This window comes from Danio aesculapii, chromosome 2, assembly GCF_903798145.1.
Source record: "Danio aesculapii chromosome 2, fDanAes4.1, whole genome shotgun sequence".
Taxonomy (NCBI): domain Eukaryota; kingdom Metazoa; phylum Chordata; class Actinopteri; order Cypriniformes; family Danionidae; genus Danio; species Danio aesculapii.
In genome coordinates this window covers 27848944-27867396 of record NC_079436.1, presented here as the reverse complement: position 1 = coordinate 27867396, position 18453 = coordinate 27848944, and the positions used below count along the sequence as shown (strand labels likewise).

Sequence of the window (18453 nt, the reverse complement as noted above, 5' to 3'; positions counted from 1 at the left end):
CTGAAAGTCCAAACACTTAAGAGCAAATCCATCGATGTGCAGCTCAAGTACCAAAACCAAGCAAATCAGTGGCGACAGTGGCGAGGAACAAAACTTCACCAATTGGCAAAAGTGAAGGAAAAAAACCTTGAGAACAACTAGGCTCAGTTGGGCATCACCATTTCTCCTCTGGCCAAACTCACTGTGCAGAGCTGCTGTTTAGGCAACAGAGGCTGGAGAATGCTGGACGTCGAGAAGCTACTGTGAGAAGGTCACCAGATGGTGATCAGGCTGGCCCACAGAATCAGTGCAGAGGCTCGTCTGTCACTAGGGACTTTCAGGAATCAGTCTCATGCTCTTTACTCCTCCATGACCACCACAGCTTCTGCTCAGGATACGGCCTGGTCTAGGATTATGGAAACCTTGGGATAATAAAAAACAGACTAACATAAGTGTAGATGCCGTTCAAATTATAATATCTTTTGGGAACTGTTCCCGGCTCTGGTTGCCTTAGTTAATGCAGACTAACAATCCTTTCTAACAAAGAGATGTGCCTTTAATCTAGTTTTAAACTGACAGAGTGTGTCTGCCCTCCAAACTGCTAGGAAGGCTGTTCCAGAGTTTAGGTGTCAGATATGAGAAAGATCTACCGCCTACAGTTAATTTTGATATTCTGATATTAAAGATGTATTTAAACATGTATAGTTTACATTTAAATTGGCAAATGATAAAAATCTAGATGTATGCTTATTAATTCTAAAAATTATTCATTTTTATATCTATATTATTTCAGTTACTGTATTTTTTCCAGTATTTCTTGATTTTTTTTATTTATTTTTAACATTTGTTGTTCATTTTTACTTTACTATAGTAAAAAAGTTTTTTTATTTTTACAAATTTTTTTGTTGACTAAAATAACCTTGCTTATGTAATATTCTGTTTGTTACTTGTAGTGAGATTTGAGATTAAAATATACTCTATACTGCAAGAATGACTGCTCACTAATTTCAGTAATGCTGAAAACAAGCTACACAGTTTTAAAAAAGAAAACATTTGTCCTTGAAAAACTGAATATTTTCCATCCTTCAATATTGGTCCAAGTTTTATTATTACTTCATGTTCAGGCATCTGTCCATGTCAAGCAGTGTAGAAAAAAAAAACATTCACATCAATGAAACAAAAGAAACCGAGCGCAAATCGGTGATGATACTAAAGGGTGTTTTCTTATGTAATAGAAGCGCTTCAATTGGGTTGGAAAGCCATGTGTTTTGACCACACCTAGTTTGACTGACGGCTGCTTGATTTTCAGCCCTGGGGTGAAGGCTGGGACTGTTACGACTCTCAGCCATTTGGCACAGAGTTATTAACAGTGGATATCTCAATGACAAGGTAAACTACTTCAACTACATTGTTTGTTGTTCGTTATAACATGTTTGAAGGTCATTCACTCCTTTTAATTTAAACACCTTACTATGTCTGGTTGTTTTTGTTAGCATAATCAGAAACTGGTGTTATAAGTGGTATAAGTGGATAAGGTATTAAGTAGAATGTTTTTTTTCTAAAGTTGTACCAATAATGTAAAACCCAATACTATAACCTCATATTTTGACGTTCCCTTTAGACATTCTGATGATTATACGGTACAGTCATTAGAGTATTAGTAGACCTGTCCGTTAACATTTTGTTGTGATGGTCTAGCAATAGATGTTCTTCTGACCTTATTATACGAATTCAAACTTTAAGTTAACTATCTAATAATACTATACTATTACTCAATTGACATGTAGTTACTTGTAGCCAATGAAATGTCTAAATGTGACCATCTATTGTAAACTAAAAAGTTGAAATAGTTTTTTTCATTGAAATATAGCTCGATAAAAATAAGTGTAAACTATTTTTAATGAGTACAGATATGTGTTGTGAAACTGGAGATTTCATCTAGCACAAATGTTCCTCGTTGAATACATTCTTATTGAAAAACAAATTTCCTTGACTCTTAAGTAAATTAACAAATAAAGTGTATCTACTATCTACTATACTATACTATACTATATTATACTATACTATACTATACTATATATATAGAAAATTATTCTGTTCATCATGGCGGAATTTATTAAACGTAAAAAATGTTAAGTTGTTAAATATTTATTTATTACTTATTGTTTTTTTTAGTTTCAAATGAAATTATTACTCCAGTCATTTTTCTTTATTTACTATTATCATTATTAATAATAAAATTAATAAAAATAATAATAGTAACAATAATAATTAATAGATTAGATAATAGTTAATTAAATTAGAGTGATTTCTAAAGGATCATGTGACTTAAGACTGAAAACTGAAGCTGAAAAATCATCTTTAAAATCACTGGAATGAATCATTAAATTAAATTCTTAACTATTTTTTTTATTTAATAGTGCAATAACGTTTCACAATTTTACAATACTGTACTGTATTTTTGATTAAATAAATGCAGCCTTGGTGAGCAGGAGAGGCTTTTTTTAAACATTTCAAAATCTTACTGACCCCAAACTTTTGACCGGTACAGTATATATATGAAGGGTTCAGATTCAAAAACCTCTAAATGCAGTCTGAAATGTTCTTCTAAAAATATAGTTTTTTTTAATCTGGCGTCTGTGTGTAGGTTCAGTAATAATACATTTATGGCAAATATGGTCTTTAAAGTGAAATGTCTCAACATAAACAAAGGAGGCTGAGAAAAACTTTAATTTTTGATGGAAATTTCAGACGGCACTTATTAATTAATTTTGACCTTAAAATGTTTTTAAAAAAATTTAAAACTGCTTTTATTCTAGCCGAAATAAAACAAATAAGACTTTATCCAGAAGAAAAATATTATCAGACATACTGTGAAAATGTCCTTGCTCTGTTAAACATCATTTGGGAAATATTTTAAAAAGAAAAGAAATTCAAAGGGGGGCTAATACCTCAGATATCAACTGTGTATACACATACTGTACCAAAAAACTTTCTAAAGCTTTTTGTAACTTTTTGTAATCAATAAATTGTCTAGTGTAGTCATTTTGTGCCCCAAAGCATTCAAGACTGAATTCAAGCATTCAAGACATTGAAAATATAATTTTCTGGTCTATCCTCAGACGTTGTTTATGTAATAAATGGATTATAACTAACTCAGTATAATAAAACCCCCAAAATATTAATAATTATGTCAAAATATTATTAAGCTAAAATATAATACATTAATTTCATAGTGAAAAAAACAGATTTTCACTGCTGTTTGGACAGCATGAGTGGGTTAAAGAAAAACTAACAATAAAAAGAATGAATACAATAGTATAATAGTAATAAACCAGCAAATGTAGGCGTTTGAGCTTGCATGTTGATGTGTGTGCAGGTCTCCAGAAAGCATTATGGATTTCACACAAGCTGACAGGCGGCATTTAGACAAGAGCAAACAGGACACCAGCTCTTTAGAAAATACAGATGATGGCCTGAAATATAATAGTGGGCGCGTAACTCACGACTTCAGCTGCATCCACGGCAAAGGTACAGCAAATACACTGAATGAAAAGGTGCTGAAAAGTCTGAGCTTCCCCCATGCACTATTACAATGACACTTGGAATGATTTCAGAAAAGAAAAGCAGCCTTGTCGGATGTGTTCATGTCTTTTTTTTTCAGTTTGATACCTAAAGTGAAGAATGTCTTGACTGAAACATATTGTAAATAGCGGTTTGTTCCGTGTGGTTTGACATTCAATTATCTATTCAAATATTGTTCCAATGGAATGAAATGGCTTTCACTTTAATCTGCTTAGGATGAAAGCATTTGCCTCGTGAAAAAGAAAATACGGATTTCAATTAAAGTTAACATTCAAGAAATGTAGGTTTTAATTCTACAATACTTCCACAAAGTAAATATTATGGTTCAGTTGGGTCACATTCAAATGAACAATGCAAATGACACCACAGAACTGTGTTGCAGCAGCTTTGTATATGAGATTATGGAGAGAATAGTGGCGCGGTAGATACTGTAAGAATGGAGGGTTCCACATAATTCATTCATGTAGTCCCAACACAAACCCGTTAAGTTAGCGCAACAAATTTAAGTGGATTAAACATTATTCAGTTAAATTACATTTTTTAAAAATCTCCAAAATTGAGTTGCTTCAGCTCATTTTAAATAAGTAGTTTAAACAAGCAGCATTTTTTTTTGTTGAGTTTATAAAACGATTTAAACTATAACTTCCACACACTGACTGACAGCCCGGTGTTAATGTACTGCAGCGGGACTAAATGTTATTAGCATCTCAAGTAATTTGTTTGAATGACAGGCAATTTGTTTTGCTCAGATCTGCTCCCTGCTCAAGATGGGGAGGAAGCAACCAAGCACTTCCTGCAGGAGCTTGTAAACATATTGCTGGCCTATATCAGTAAATCCCTGAAACGCAGCACAAAAGTTTTGGATTTCCACTATCCTCACCAGCTCATGGAAGGCCTGGAGGGCTTCAGCCTGGAGCTTCCTGACCAGCCGGATAATCTGGAACAGCTGCTGGTGGACTGTAGAGACACACTGAAATACGGCGTCAAAACAGGTAAGAAGACACCAATTAGCACAAGTCACAGGTTGTTTTAGGTGGAAATTTTTTCTTAAAGGGACGGTTCATCCAAAAATTATAATGTACTTACTATTTATCACCCTCAAGTGGTTCAAAACCTTCTCTTTATTCTGATGAACATAAAAGAAGATATTTCAAAATGTTTGGAACCACTTTAGGGCAATAAATAGTGAGTACGTTGTCATTTTGGGGTGAACTATGCCCTTTAAACTTCCTGCCTTGTTCAGGTCAAATCTGACCGATTTACAATTTAAATCACTCATAAATATTATGTTTTACATCTGATTGCCTCAAGGCCTCATGATATCCTCCACACTATGCATTTAAACATATAAAAGTGATGATCAACTCTTTCATTGAATTTTGAGTGTTTTAATCAACCTTGTTACACATGAACAATGTCTTTTGCAGGTACACGTCTCTTTTACCAGCTTATGTGCTGATCCTCCAGCCTGATCTCACAAGGAAACAGAACTATTTTACGTTTTGTCAGTTTAGTGGCTAATTCATTTAGTGGCGAGTTCAGTCGTACAAAATTGTACGATTTTAAAAAGGAGGCGTGGCACCCAACCCCACCCCAATCAGTATTGGGCATAAGCAAATTGTACAAAACTGAATGAATGAGATTGTACATATTCATATGAATTAGCTACTAAACCAATAAGTTATGAATTACCATGTTGTACCAAGTGTTGGAATATCCAACGTGAATCAACTTCCTGATAAAACAGCGTATCATATCTTCACACAGACTAGGTGTCTGTTATGTGAATCCATCTATGTGTCTTTCTTTCTTTATTTTATTCTTTTTGTTTATTTATTTATTTCTCTCTGTCTGGAAAGAAGCACAGAGAAGAAATCTTGTTCCCTTTCTTTCTTTCTTTCTTTCTTTCTTTCTTTCTTTCTTTCTTTCTTTCTTTCTTTCTTTCTTTCTTTCTTTCTTTCTTTCTTTTTTTCTGCCAATCTTCATTCAGCCAGTCTCTGAGTCTAGCAGGAGCACTTTTAGCATAGCTTAGCACCAATTATTTTATTATATTAGACCGTTATTATCTTGCTCAAAAATAACCAAAGTTTGACTTCTGCTAGTTCTGTGTCCATGCTCACCGTATATACCCTCAGTCACTATTCCCTATATTAGTACACTTGAAGGACTGAAAATTCGATCACTCAGAACACAAGAAAGGATAGCGTTTTGTTTGTGCTTTGCTGGTTGGTAAATCATTCAGATGGATTAAAATTTCAGTTTCTTTGTTCAGACCCTCTGATAGTTATTTTAGTTAGCTGTCTATTAGTAATGAAGCAAAGTATTTTGATTTCTGTCATCTATTGTTCATTTTGTAATATATTTTCAGCGCCTAATTTTGTTTTCATTGCAGTTATTTTTTGTCTAATTTTGTAAATTCATGTTAAACACTACTTTGAGACACTGTTCACAGCTAAATAATATTGAATAAAAATTTGGTGGAGAAAAATGATTTTTGTGCTAATATAAGAGCAGTTAAAACAGACTGGTCAATTTTGATCGGGAACACTAAAGTAAGGGGCAGGATGCGAACACGACAGGAGGGTTAACGTTGTGATTTAATGTTGCCAGGTCATCCGAGATTTTTTAACCAACTGTCAACTGGACTTGACATCGTTGGTCTGGCAGGAGAATGGTTGACATCCACTGCAAATACCAACATGTGAGAGCTAAGTTTCATTTTCTTGCATTCCTATTTTGAAACTGATGGATGAAAATAATGGGGAAAACATGGGGCTGTTGTATTATGTTTTTGATCTGTGAAAGATTACATGACACTGACGACTAGACTAATGGTGCATTTACAGCATTTTGCAATTACTGCAATTGGGAGATTATAACACGAGATGTTATCTAAGAGCTGTTGTTGTACTTGAACTAGACATTATGTATTGCTGTAGCTCTTTTAATTCCTAAACACATGAATTATTATGTGGTTGTCAAGAGCTACGGGCTGGAGCTGTATATAATACAGCAACTGTATATAAATTGTAATTAGGAGTTTTATAAAGACAGAAACATTTTTTGAAGTGTACATCTCATAGTTTTGGTGTTATTTAAAATATGGTAATAATTATAATTTGTAATTATATATAACAATATTTCAGTTTTTACTACATTTTTGTATCAAAATGTTCTTTAAAGTCTATATGAACCAAAAGTTGCTGAGACTTCTCTTTCAGTAATCTGATGTACTTCCAACTGACATGGAATTTCAAGAGTTCACACTTAGCTGATGATTGATAATAAAGCGTGTTTGGCATGCTGTCCCAAGAGAGAGCCCTGAGCTTGTAAGATCCTCAAGCCCGAGTCTCCCTCCCGTCTGCAGGGCGAGAGGGGAGTTTGAGCTGAGATAGATCTTGAGAACTCCTCTGCTGTTTATGGCTAAAGACAAGTTAGGTATTGCATCGAGAGATTACTGCTGGCTAAGAGCTCATCTGTTGTGACAATTTGGTTTAGTCAATTCACTTATGTTGCATGTCTTTGGATGGTGGGAGGAAATCAGGGAACTGGTTTGTGACCACGGGCAGAGCATGTAAACTCCACACAGAAATGTCAACTGGCCTGGTAAGGACTTGAACCAGTGACATTCTTGTTGAGAGGCAACAGTGCTAACCACTGGGCCACCGTGCTGCCCTATCTAGAAAAAGGGGGAGGTGTTAGGGGAGATTCTTCAAGGAGAAGATAACTGAGGTATGAAACTCTGGTTATTTAAAGAGACTTAGGAATGGTCTGATTGGTGAATCATGTGCTAATGCGGGTCAATCATAAGCATGTGATCCTCTCACAATTAGTTTATAAACTTCACATTGTGTAGGGGGCGGGGCTTTATTTTTGCATCATTTCCTTGCAAAGTAATTGTAAGAGGGACGTGGTTAAGAATATTGTGGCCGAAGCAGTCAAACTGACGTCAACAAAGGAGCTCCACTCCAACACAAAAACATAAAAATAAATAAATAAATAAATGAATGAAACGCATGAACTGTTCACCTTAAGAATAACAATATGCGCTAGCAAAATAAACATTGCAAATTTTGATTTCACACGGACTTTAATATTGTTTTAAAAATCAGGTTCCTCACCAGACGTCACGCAACACTATGGCGCACGAGTTTTTCAGCAAGTACATTTGGTTTGAGCAGGAAATGTATTTTAGGTTATACAAAAATCTAGCCAGTTACATATTTCCAGTGAACCTGGATTAGTTTTTTCACATATTTCAGGTGCATCTTTAAGCTCTGTTTACACTCCCAGAACATTCTTGAGGCCATGTGATCACATTTATTTTTAATGATGCAAATCACATGACACAAGTTATTAAACTTTATTAAAAATAAATTTTCATAAGCATGAAGAATGTTTTAATGGCATTCACACATTCTCACACAGTCTCAAGTGCAGGCAAGAAATAACTTTTTTTGGGTCAACATAGAATATAATGAATTGTGATGTATATATATATATGTATATATATATATATATATATATATATATATATATATATATATATATATATATATATATATATATATATATATATATATATATATATATATATATATATATATATATATATATATATATATATATATATATATATATATATATATATGTATGTGTGTGTGTGTGCGTGTGTGTGTGTTATTTTATTGAAAATTACATGGGCTGACAAATAGGCAGTATTTTATTTGTAAAACAAATTTTAAATAATAGATAAATAAAATAGATATATTTATATAGTTTAAAATCTAATATTTGAGAAAATATAAGAAGTCACTAACTTTATCAATTCTTTCACTCTTTTTTTTTTGTTTTTATTTACATTTTTACTGAATTGTACCTTAAATGCGTCCTATGGTGTGACCTATGAATTAAATTATGAATGATATTTGTTCATCCCCATGACTTGTCAGACTTGTTTTACATTATCAAAAAAATAGGTGTGTCACACCAAAGGAAACCAAAACTTTTATAGTCATTCTATACACTCCCTCTTCACTTCACGCGATCATAATCACCCAACGCCCCCCACCCCCTGTCTTCACTTCGCAAGATCATAACAAATAACCTCCATGAAAAACAAAAAAACTGTTAATAATTTACTGCATTTTTATTTATTGCTTTTTTGTCATGCAACAACATGTCAACAAACCATTTATCACTTGTAATAGTAATAACTTGCAGTGTACAAACAACATTAAAGCAACATCACTACAAATGCACATGCACTGAGTTTTTGGCCACAATAGCGATGTGCACTGAGTGACAGAAAATTCTATTTTTACAGAACAGGATTTTTTTCAGTCAAACCCAGATAAACAACACACAAACTATGATGATGATAACCTGAGATACAGATTACATGTGATTTATAAAAAGCTAAAAGTGTCTAACGAATCTGAATATCATTTTGCGTGACCATACAACCACACTGAAGATGATAATGGACCATTTTCTGGAAATCTGGAAAATTGACCAAATATAACAAACCAGTGAATTGCATGATAAAGATTGCAGTCACTCAGGATGTATAGATTTATACAAATATTAAAATAGATTCATTCATTCATTTTCTTTTTGGCTTAGTCCATTTATTTATCCAGGGTTGCCACAGCGAAATGAACCGCAAACTTATCCAGCACGTTTTACGCAGCGGACGCCCTTTCAGCCGCAACCCAACACTGGGAAACATCCACACAAGCTCATTCACACACATACACCATGAACAATTTAGCTTACCCAATTCACCTGTACCACGTGTCTTTGGTCTGTGGGGGAAACCAGAGGACCTGGAGGAAACCCACGCAAACACAGGGAGAACATGCAAACTCCATACAGAAATGCCAACTGACCCAGCCAAGGCCCGAACCAGCGACTTTCTTGCTGTGAGGCGAACGTGCTTCCCACTGCACCACCGCGTCACCCAAAATAGATTCATATGCATGTTATATTTTTTTTATCTGATTCATTGAGAATCCAAAAAGAGTGCGAGAGATCAGTTCATACAGTACTCTTCTGATTGGCTGTGAATTGTAAATGATTTGATTAAGTCTCATTGTCATGCCCTTTCTTGCATGTTGATCGAATTTTATCATATTATATACATTTTCAGCTGACATTTCAAATATCAAAGCTTGTGATAAATATACAGCTGAAGTCAGAATTATTAGCCCCCCTGAATTATTAGCCCCCCCTTTATACTTGTTTCCCCAATTTCTGTTTAACGGAATGAGTTTTTTTTTTTTTTGTTTAACACATTTCCAAACATAAAAGTTTTAATAACTCATTTCTATTAACTGATTTCTTTGATCTTTGCCATGAAATCAAATCAAATAAGGCCTTTATTTTTCACATACACTTTCGTATAGTGAAATAGAACCCCCCTGACCATACATAAACATCACAATTTTCAGGGAAAGACAGGTCACAGGAGGTAGCATTTAGAAAAAGGAAGTAAGATACATTTAAGGAGAGGGAGGCAAAAAAACTCCCTCTTGCCTTGCTCTTGAATTAGGGCAGGGTGAGAATAGGGAGGAAAAAAAGCCCCAGCAGTCAAGCACATAAACAGACAAGATATGACATCGCAACAGGGGATGGGAACAGGGGATGAGGATATAGTCCTATGAGGGCGGGTAGGCATCTGGTCCTGCAACCAGGAAACGCTGGTCACAGACCCGCCTACCCCCTCCAGTGGGTGAAAGCATACAAAGGCATGGGATAAGGGGATAGGTAGTGATTGTCTATTTGTAGCTGTGTATGTGTGTGAAGCCTGAAGAGTCCAACAGGTGTCCTTGACAGGAAGCAGGAATTTCAGAGCGTCTCCTTATCTTGCTATCTGGGAGAAGTTGTTTTTCTTCAGCCGAGGCTGTCTGGCAGGAAAAAAAAAACAGGGGAGCCGAAAGAGTAGAAAAGTACTTCAACTTTAGGGCAATATCTCCCAAATTCACAGATATTTATTGTCCGTTACTCGTCTCCAGATCTGGCCAAATGCTGTTGCAAAGCCGCTAGTTACACCCCGATGTTTTCCAATTTGCGGTCTAGGACCATAATCTGAGTATTAGTGAGCCTACCCATCAGCGTTTCAATCAAGCCGGCCAGCCTGGTGGGGTTTTGAGCAGCACTGACCGCTTTCATCAATCGTTGAGGGGCCCCGCATAAGCCCATCAGCAGAAACCCTGTTATCAAAGTTCCGAATAGGTAAATATCTTCAATATCCTCCAGAGACAGAGCAGCCAGGCACACGATGCGCCATTTCTCCCACCCGTCCATCACGTATCCAGCTGCAAACGTCCCCGCAGGACAGGTGGGCTCTCCCGAGCCCAAACTTCTCATCGAGAAGATGGTGTCAATCGCATTCAGAGACCAGTTGATCAAATCCATAACTCCTTATTCGTTTGGATAGCAGGGCATAGATAGCCTCAGAGATAGAATAAGACGAAGACAAGAGGAGCTAGCAAGGTGAGATATGGGACGGAGTGGAAAAAAGTGTGACCGCCTTCGCCAAGAGCCAAAGAAAGAAAACTGAAAATGACAGTAAATAATATTTGACTAGATATTATTTAAGACACTTCTATACAGCTTAAAGTGACATTTAAAGGCTTAACTAGGTTATTTAGGTTAACTAGGCAGGTTAGGGTAATTAGGCAAGTTATTGTATATCAATGGTTTGTTCTGTAGACTATCGAAAAAATATATAGCTTAAAGGGTCTAATAATTTTGACCTTAAAATGGTTTTTAAAAATATAAAAACTGCTTTTATTCTAGCCAAAATAAAACAAATAAGACTTTCCCCAGAAGAAATAATATTATCAGACATACTGTGAAAATTTCCTTGCTCTGTTAAACATCATTTGGGAAATATTTAAAAAAGAAAAAAAAATTAAAAGGAGGGCTAATAATTCTGACTTCAACTGTATATACGGTATGTATTTCTTTTTTTCCATTCTGTTGCACAAATAAAACAAGAAAATATAGAGGGCTTGCTATCCTTGGCTAGTTGATCAGGGGGAGGCAGATGTGAATGTGTGTTTGCATTACATTTTAATTAAAAAGCTACACGGTTAAAAATAGAATGTGACCTTGAATAATCTCTTTGCAAAAAGATAAGTAAGATGCATCTAGGAAATAAATTACTTTCCATTCCCATTCTGACTTAAAAGCAAGAAGAGCATTTTAGATTCCACTCTCCCCTATTAGTTATTGATTTATTATTTATTGCATTCTCTCTCTATTTTCAATTACAGGTTTACTTATGAAATATCCCCAGTTTTCATCCTAATGGAGGAGGTAGTTCTCAGAAAAATGCACACAATTATTGGATGGCCAGAGGAAGATGGAGACGGCATCTTTTGTCCTGGTAACAAGCCGAAAGCTCGAAAATACAGAAAGCATTATTATTTGTGTTTTGAAAAATGAACATTGGAACATTTCCATCATTAGTTTTTCATTAACAAACTAATGGCTTTCTCCACAGGAGGCTCCATGTCCAATCTGTACAGTGTGTTGTTGGCTAGGTATTATCTCTTTCCGGCAGTGAAGACCCACGGGATGTGTGCGATCCCTCGCCTGGCGCTGTTCACCTCCGCGCATGTACATGATCTCATTACTGTTTCCTCCACTCTCAGCAGGCGTGCTGTGACAGTCCAACTTACTCAATGAGACACATAGCACAACACATTTCAGCCATTACTTCCTGACCCGTTGATTTGGAGGTCAGACGTTACGTGTCACAGCACAGCTTTTTAAAAAGTCCTGATAAACTGCTGTTAATTCAAATATTTCATGTCTTGTTATGGTAAAAAAAAAGGTCAGCTGTTTGCCTGTGCTTGTTTAACATTTGCTTTCATTATTAGAGTCATTATTCAATCAAGAAGTGTGCGGCTGTTCTCGGCATAGGCACTGAAAATGTGATAGCCGTCAGATGTGACGAAAGGTAAGGCTGATGGACGGAATCATAATATCAAAATATGCAGTGTATCCAGCTGACCAAGATTAACTAAACTCTCTGGTGTCTCTCTGTGAGGGGGAAGATGATCTCATCAGAACTTAACTCCAGCATTGAGGAAGCAAAGTCGAAGGTTGGTCAAATGTGCTGGTTGTGACCTAAATATTAATTATTCTGTTGTTCTGGTTAGCTCTGTTTATGGATACCACCTCCATAGATCACGCAGTCTTTCATATATTAGTACTTTAGACTCAAAAATGGTTGCGGTTTGTTCAAACTACTTATTTAAAATGAGCTGAAACTATAGGGCTGCGCAATATTGGACAAAAACTGACATTGCAAAAGGGCTGCACAATATATCGTGTCAGCATTGATATCGCAATATGATTATTCGCAATATCACATTGCGAGGTATATGCAATGTTGAGTCTGCATGGATCATCATTTATTATTAGTATTTCGCAAGTGTTTCTTGAGGTCTGTAACTGTGTGAGAGTTTTAAAAGCATTCAGCAAGTTTTGCTTTTATGCTGGTCCTTTGCTGGTTCTGACCTGCCCATGATGACTAGCCAAGAACCAGAAAACCAGCATGTGCTTTTGTTAACAGTTCACCTCAAAATAAAAACAAAATTGCAGTTATTCACTTCCCTACAGGCCATCGAAGATGTAAGTGATTTTTTTCCCTCAGTAGAATATTAAAGAAGGTTTTTAGCTGAATCTGTGATGATTTATATAATGCAAGTCCAACTTCTTTCAAAATACCTCTCTGGTTTCTTGTATACATAAAAAGAGCTTGATTAGCTGGTTCAGGTGTGTCTAATTGGGGTTGCAACCAAACTTTGGAAGACACCGGCCAAACAAGACCACATTTTGGCACCCCTGTTCTACGTCATACCATAAAAACTTGATATAACAACAGTTTTATTGAACTAATCTGCATGTGTGCTTGTGTTGTTTCCATCTATAGGGTCTCGTCCCATTCTATGTCAACGCAACCGCTGGAACAACAGTCTATGGAGCCTTTGACCCTCTGCATGAAATAGCAGACATTTGTGAGCACCATGGCCTCTGGATGCATGTAGATGTAATACTTTTTTATATTAATAACTACAATTTATACAGTAATTTAAATGTAACCACTTTTTAAATGTAGTAAAAATGAAGCTGTGTTTTAATACTCTCACCTTTTTCAGGCTGCTTGGGGTGGAGGCTTGCTTCTGTCCAACAAACACAGAGTGAAACTGCACGGAATTGAAAGGTAACTATTCAATCATTTTGATGCCATAATTTGTTCCTGTTGCTCGGTGGTGCTAGCAATGCCAAGGACATGAGTTAAAATCACTGTGAATTCATGCAGAGCTACAAATTTATACCTTTAGTTCAGCACAAATTGATTTAGATAAAAGCTTCTGTTAAATGCACAGATGTTCACTGGGAAATGGAACAAAATTGAACTATTTGTATATATCAGTGTTTCTTATTTGGTGATGTGAAAATAAGCTTTTTCTGCGAATGTGTTAAGACTCATTTGTCGCTATATGCCCAGGAATGACAAACAACAGTAAATGGTGAAATTCCTTGAGCTACAATGCTCATTATAATGACAATACATTATAATGAAAATTATATAAGAACAACAAGTAGCATCAAAATGTTTCGACACAACAGTAGCTTCGCCTGTTCTTATGTGAAAAATAAGGTGGATTGGGAGGTAATGATTTGTAATAAGCATAGGGTGAACAGATTCTCAGAGAATGACAGATGAGGGCTACTATTGATCAGTTATTGAAACAAGTCAGGACTTGAAAAACTTAATTCAAACTCAAATTCAAACTAGTGACTGGGCTTTGATACATCATCTCTGTTTTAAAACATTTGGAAAATTCATTAGTTCCCTGCTGACACCAACCTGATTTCACTAAGGATAGGGCATGTTCCTGGATTAACATCTATATTGATCCTGGAACAACATTCCAATCAGCCAATCAGGGATACGTTAAACATTTATGTTAAGTTTAGGCTTACGGTCAGCCAATCAGAATCAAGGCATACGTTTAACATTAATGTCAAGGCTTATGGTTAGCTTTATGCACTTCTACATGATTGTTATCTAACTATTATTGCCCTCTGATTTGGGGAATAATTTACAGTCTTGGTTGGGTTTAAGGGTAGGGAACTGTTATAGATTACATTTTTGAACAAATATAATCTTCCAGGATCAACATAGATGTTAATCCACTATGAACGCATTATAGTTGGCAAAATGATGACGTGCCTCTGCTGAGGGCTGATCTGAGAAATACAATCATGTGGGTTCAATCAAACATAGGTGCAACAGTAAGTGTGCAGGCAAGGCAAAGTCGAGGAGAGGATACACATATAGTTAGTAAGACATCCAAAATAGGAGCAAAAACACAGCAAATCCAGGCTAGACACAGAAACATGAAAAAAGCAATGCCTTGCCGTAACTATGTTTCCAACCACACATTTTTATGCACATTCTAGAATAATGTATAAAAATACTTAATAACACCAAGACTGCACATAATTTTTTAAAATGCGCATAAATAAACATGTGCACAGCTGAGTTTCTATTCAAAGGATTAGATTTATGAACAAAATTGAAATTATGCATAAAACATCTGAAAATGAAGCATTGTTTCCAGAACAAAACTATCACTTCTTGATTAAGTGGTGGCAAATATCAAAAAAAAAAAACAGAAAAGTCACTGTGTGCCTTTTTTCCTAATATAATAAATGACTTGTGCCCCCGAAGACGAAAAGCAATGAATGTGCAAAGGCTTTTAGAGGCTTTTTGGAAGCACACTCAAGACAGTTTGGGACATAATAATAATACTGAACCACTTTGATGACAGACTTGGCTGAGGCAGAATGACCAAAAGGACATTTCAGATGTTTCACAATGTGGTCACCATTGATGCCATCACAACAAGCTTGTTTTAGTTATCAAATGATCTGTAAAAACAAAATTACCCTATTTGTTTATTCACATACTGGAATCCATTATATAATTGTGTCTACATCATGATTTACGCACTTTTGTTTTATCTGAAAAAAAACGTTTAACTAGTAAATAACAAGAATAACCATATGAGTTATCAAGGGTGTGGCACAGAGAGCACAATGACTAAACACAGGAAACAGTGGGGCAAGACAAAAACATAGCACAAGTGTCCAAAAACACATAACAGACGACACACAGGAAAACCAGGAACACGACAAGAGGATTGTTCCAGTAAAACAATGGAATCTATCTAACCCTAACCCCACATAAGCAATGTCCAGCTTCGAAAGAAAATGTAATTATAAAATGGATTAACTGACCTTTGCAAATTGTCTGTCAACAATGAAGACGCTATTTGCATAATAAAAGGCAAACAAACTATAGTATTTGTACAGTATTTGTCATTCTTTATAACTTGTTCATTTTCATATTTCATACGCTACCTTTCTATTTACTTTCTACCTTTCTAGTCCTGGTACTATGAAGGTTTACCTAATATGTATGTACAGTACATTGTCATTTATTTTAGTGCTTGTTCATATTTCTTATGCCACTATTTTATTAACCAGTTGGAATCTTCAGTTGCTTTTAAATCTTGCTGCATAGGCTGCTCTATCTATCTGAAATGTCAGCAGTAGATGCTTCCTCACAATTCCTCTGTTTCATTCTCTTTTAATCAACACAAAGTGCCGCCTTCTATGCCATTACATTCGGCGTTCTCCAGGATAATTCAAGTAATTTCTTTACAATTTTAGCTGCAAAAGGATTGTGGTGAAAGCACATTGACATTTACTCTGTGAGACAGTGTTAAAATGTGTAACCCACTCAACCCTCGTCAGACTAGAAACTTTCTTACTTTCATTTCCTTTGAACTGATTGTTGGTCAGAACCTGCAATTACGGCACTGCTTCTAGGATACATCTATCGGATAACAGTTTCAGTCTAATGGATTCTACCTCCACTTTCACCTCGAAAAGCATTATATATTTTTAACACGGACTTAAAATTGGTGGAATTAATTCCACGTCTAACTGCTGACATCCTGTTGTTCATTTGCTTTCATGCAGAGCCCATTCTGTGACCTGGAACCCACACAAGATGATGGGCGTTCCACTGCAATGCTCCACCATTCTAGTCAAGAGGAAGGTGAGCTGGGCTGGACAGTTTAATATGTAATGTTAAGCTGAATAAATAAAGATTTAGGCCATTCATAACACTTTTTGGCATTAAAAAAACTGCTACTTTAGGATTTACTAAAGGCAAGCAGTGAAAAATTAGTGATGAAAAAGTTTGGATTTTATTGTAGGAGGTGGAACATAGAGACCACTGAGGTGGTACAGCTGAGGTTTCTACATTTGTGTTCATTTATTTTGAATACCATAAGTCATCATCTGAGGCACATTATTTGGAATTTGTACTGCTCTTGGTAGACTACATTGGTCATTATGTAAATTAGATGCTGTGTCTACTGATCAGTGCTTGCATACTGTCAGTAAATCAACCACCAGAAATGTTTACTCTCATCAGTACCTTTATGAGAAACGTTAATGGAAAAAATAATAATGATTTATTTAAAGCCCATGCACATTATAATGCATTTCATAATCTTATGAATAATTATGACCAAAGATAAAGTATTATTTATTAACACAAACCATTTTATTACAAGTATATTTATAAAATTATGATTTTTTTAAAAAGTTTCTATAAATAGATCTAAAGTATTGTAGGGTGTTCCTATGTGGTTGTTAGAGTGTTATATGTGATTGATGGGTAGTTTTTGAGGTTTTCTATGTGGTTGCTAGGTTGTAGCAATGGTGCTATGGTGTTCAGCTGATTTCTGGTATGATGCTAGGTTGTTGCAAGCAAGATGTCCTCGCTGCAGCGAGGTGTAGGCGATTATCAACTATGTAGTGGACCTTGTACTGCCCACTGAGGTAACGCCCATGCTATGTGATGGTTGGGTTTAGGGTAGGGGGAGGTGTAGGCGACTGTCTTTGTACCACCCACTAAGGTAGCGCCCATGCTACTGTGACGGTTGGGGTTAGGGTAAGGGGAGGTGTAGGCGATCGTCAACTACATAGTGGACCTTGTACCGCCCACTAAGGTAACGCCCATGCTATGTGATGGTTGGGTTTAGGGTAGGGGGAGGTGTAGGCAATCATAAACTGCGTAGTGGACCTTGTACCGCCCACTAAGGTAGCGCCAATGCTACTGTGATGGTTGGGTTTAGGGTAGGGGGAGGTGCAGGTGATCGTCCCTGTACCATCCACTAAGGTAGCGTCCATGCTACTGTGACAGTTGGGTTTAGGGTAGGGGGAGGTGTAGGCGATCGTCCTTGTACCACCTACTAAGGTAGCGCCCATGCTACTGTGATGGTTGGGTTTAGGGTAGGGGGAGGTGTAGGCAATCGTCAACTACGTAGTGGACCTTGTACCGCCCACTAAGGTAGCGCCCATGCTACGTGACGGTTGGGTTTAGGGTAGGGGGAGGTGTAGGCAATCATCAACTACGTAGTGGACCTTGTACCATCCACTAAGGTAGCGTCAATGCTACTGTGATGGTTTGGTTCAGAGTAGGGGGAGGTGTGGGCAATCATCAATTACAAAGAGGACCTTGTACCACCCACTAAGGTAGCGCCCATGCTACTGTGACAGTTGGGTTTAGGGTAGAGGGAGATGTAGGCAATCATCAATTACAAAGTGGACCTTGTACCGCCCACTAAGGTAGCACCCATGCTACTGTGACGGTTGGGTTTAGGGTAGGGGGAGGTGCAGACAATCGTCAACTACGTAGTAGAACTTGTACCGCGCACTAAGGTAGCGCCCATGCTACTGTGATGGTTGGGTTTAGGGTAGGGGAGGTGTAGGTGGTCGTCAACT

At 36.5% G+C, this 18453-nt stretch overlaps 1 protein-coding gene across 1 annotated transcript in view; it reads left to right on the top strand.

Moving 5' to 3' along the window:
* Positions 1–1276: 1276 nt before the first annotated feature.
* Positions 1277–18453, top strand: part of gad3 (glutamate decarboxylase 3) — a 22518-nt gene continuing 5341 nt past the window's right edge. Inside the window, exons 1-11 of the mRNA XM_056476571.1 lie at positions 1277–1368; positions 3359–3510; positions 4314–4556; positions 6175–6265; positions 11847–11959; positions 12077–12192; positions 12456–12535; positions 12626–12680; positions 13514–13630; positions 13740–13804; positions 16639–16717. Of these exons, the coding sequence (XP_056332546.1) occupies positions 1361–1368; positions 3359–3510; positions 4314–4556; positions 6175–6265; positions 11847–11959; positions 12077–12192; positions 12456–12535; positions 12626–12680; positions 13514–13630; positions 13740–13804; positions 16639–16717 (1119 nt within the window). The 5' untranslated portion in view covers positions 1277–1360. The remainder of the gene's footprint in view (positions 1369–3358; positions 3511–4313; positions 4557–6174; positions 6266–11846; positions 11960–12076; positions 12193–12455; positions 12536–12625; positions 12681–13513; positions 13631–13739; positions 13805–16638; positions 16718–18453) is intronic.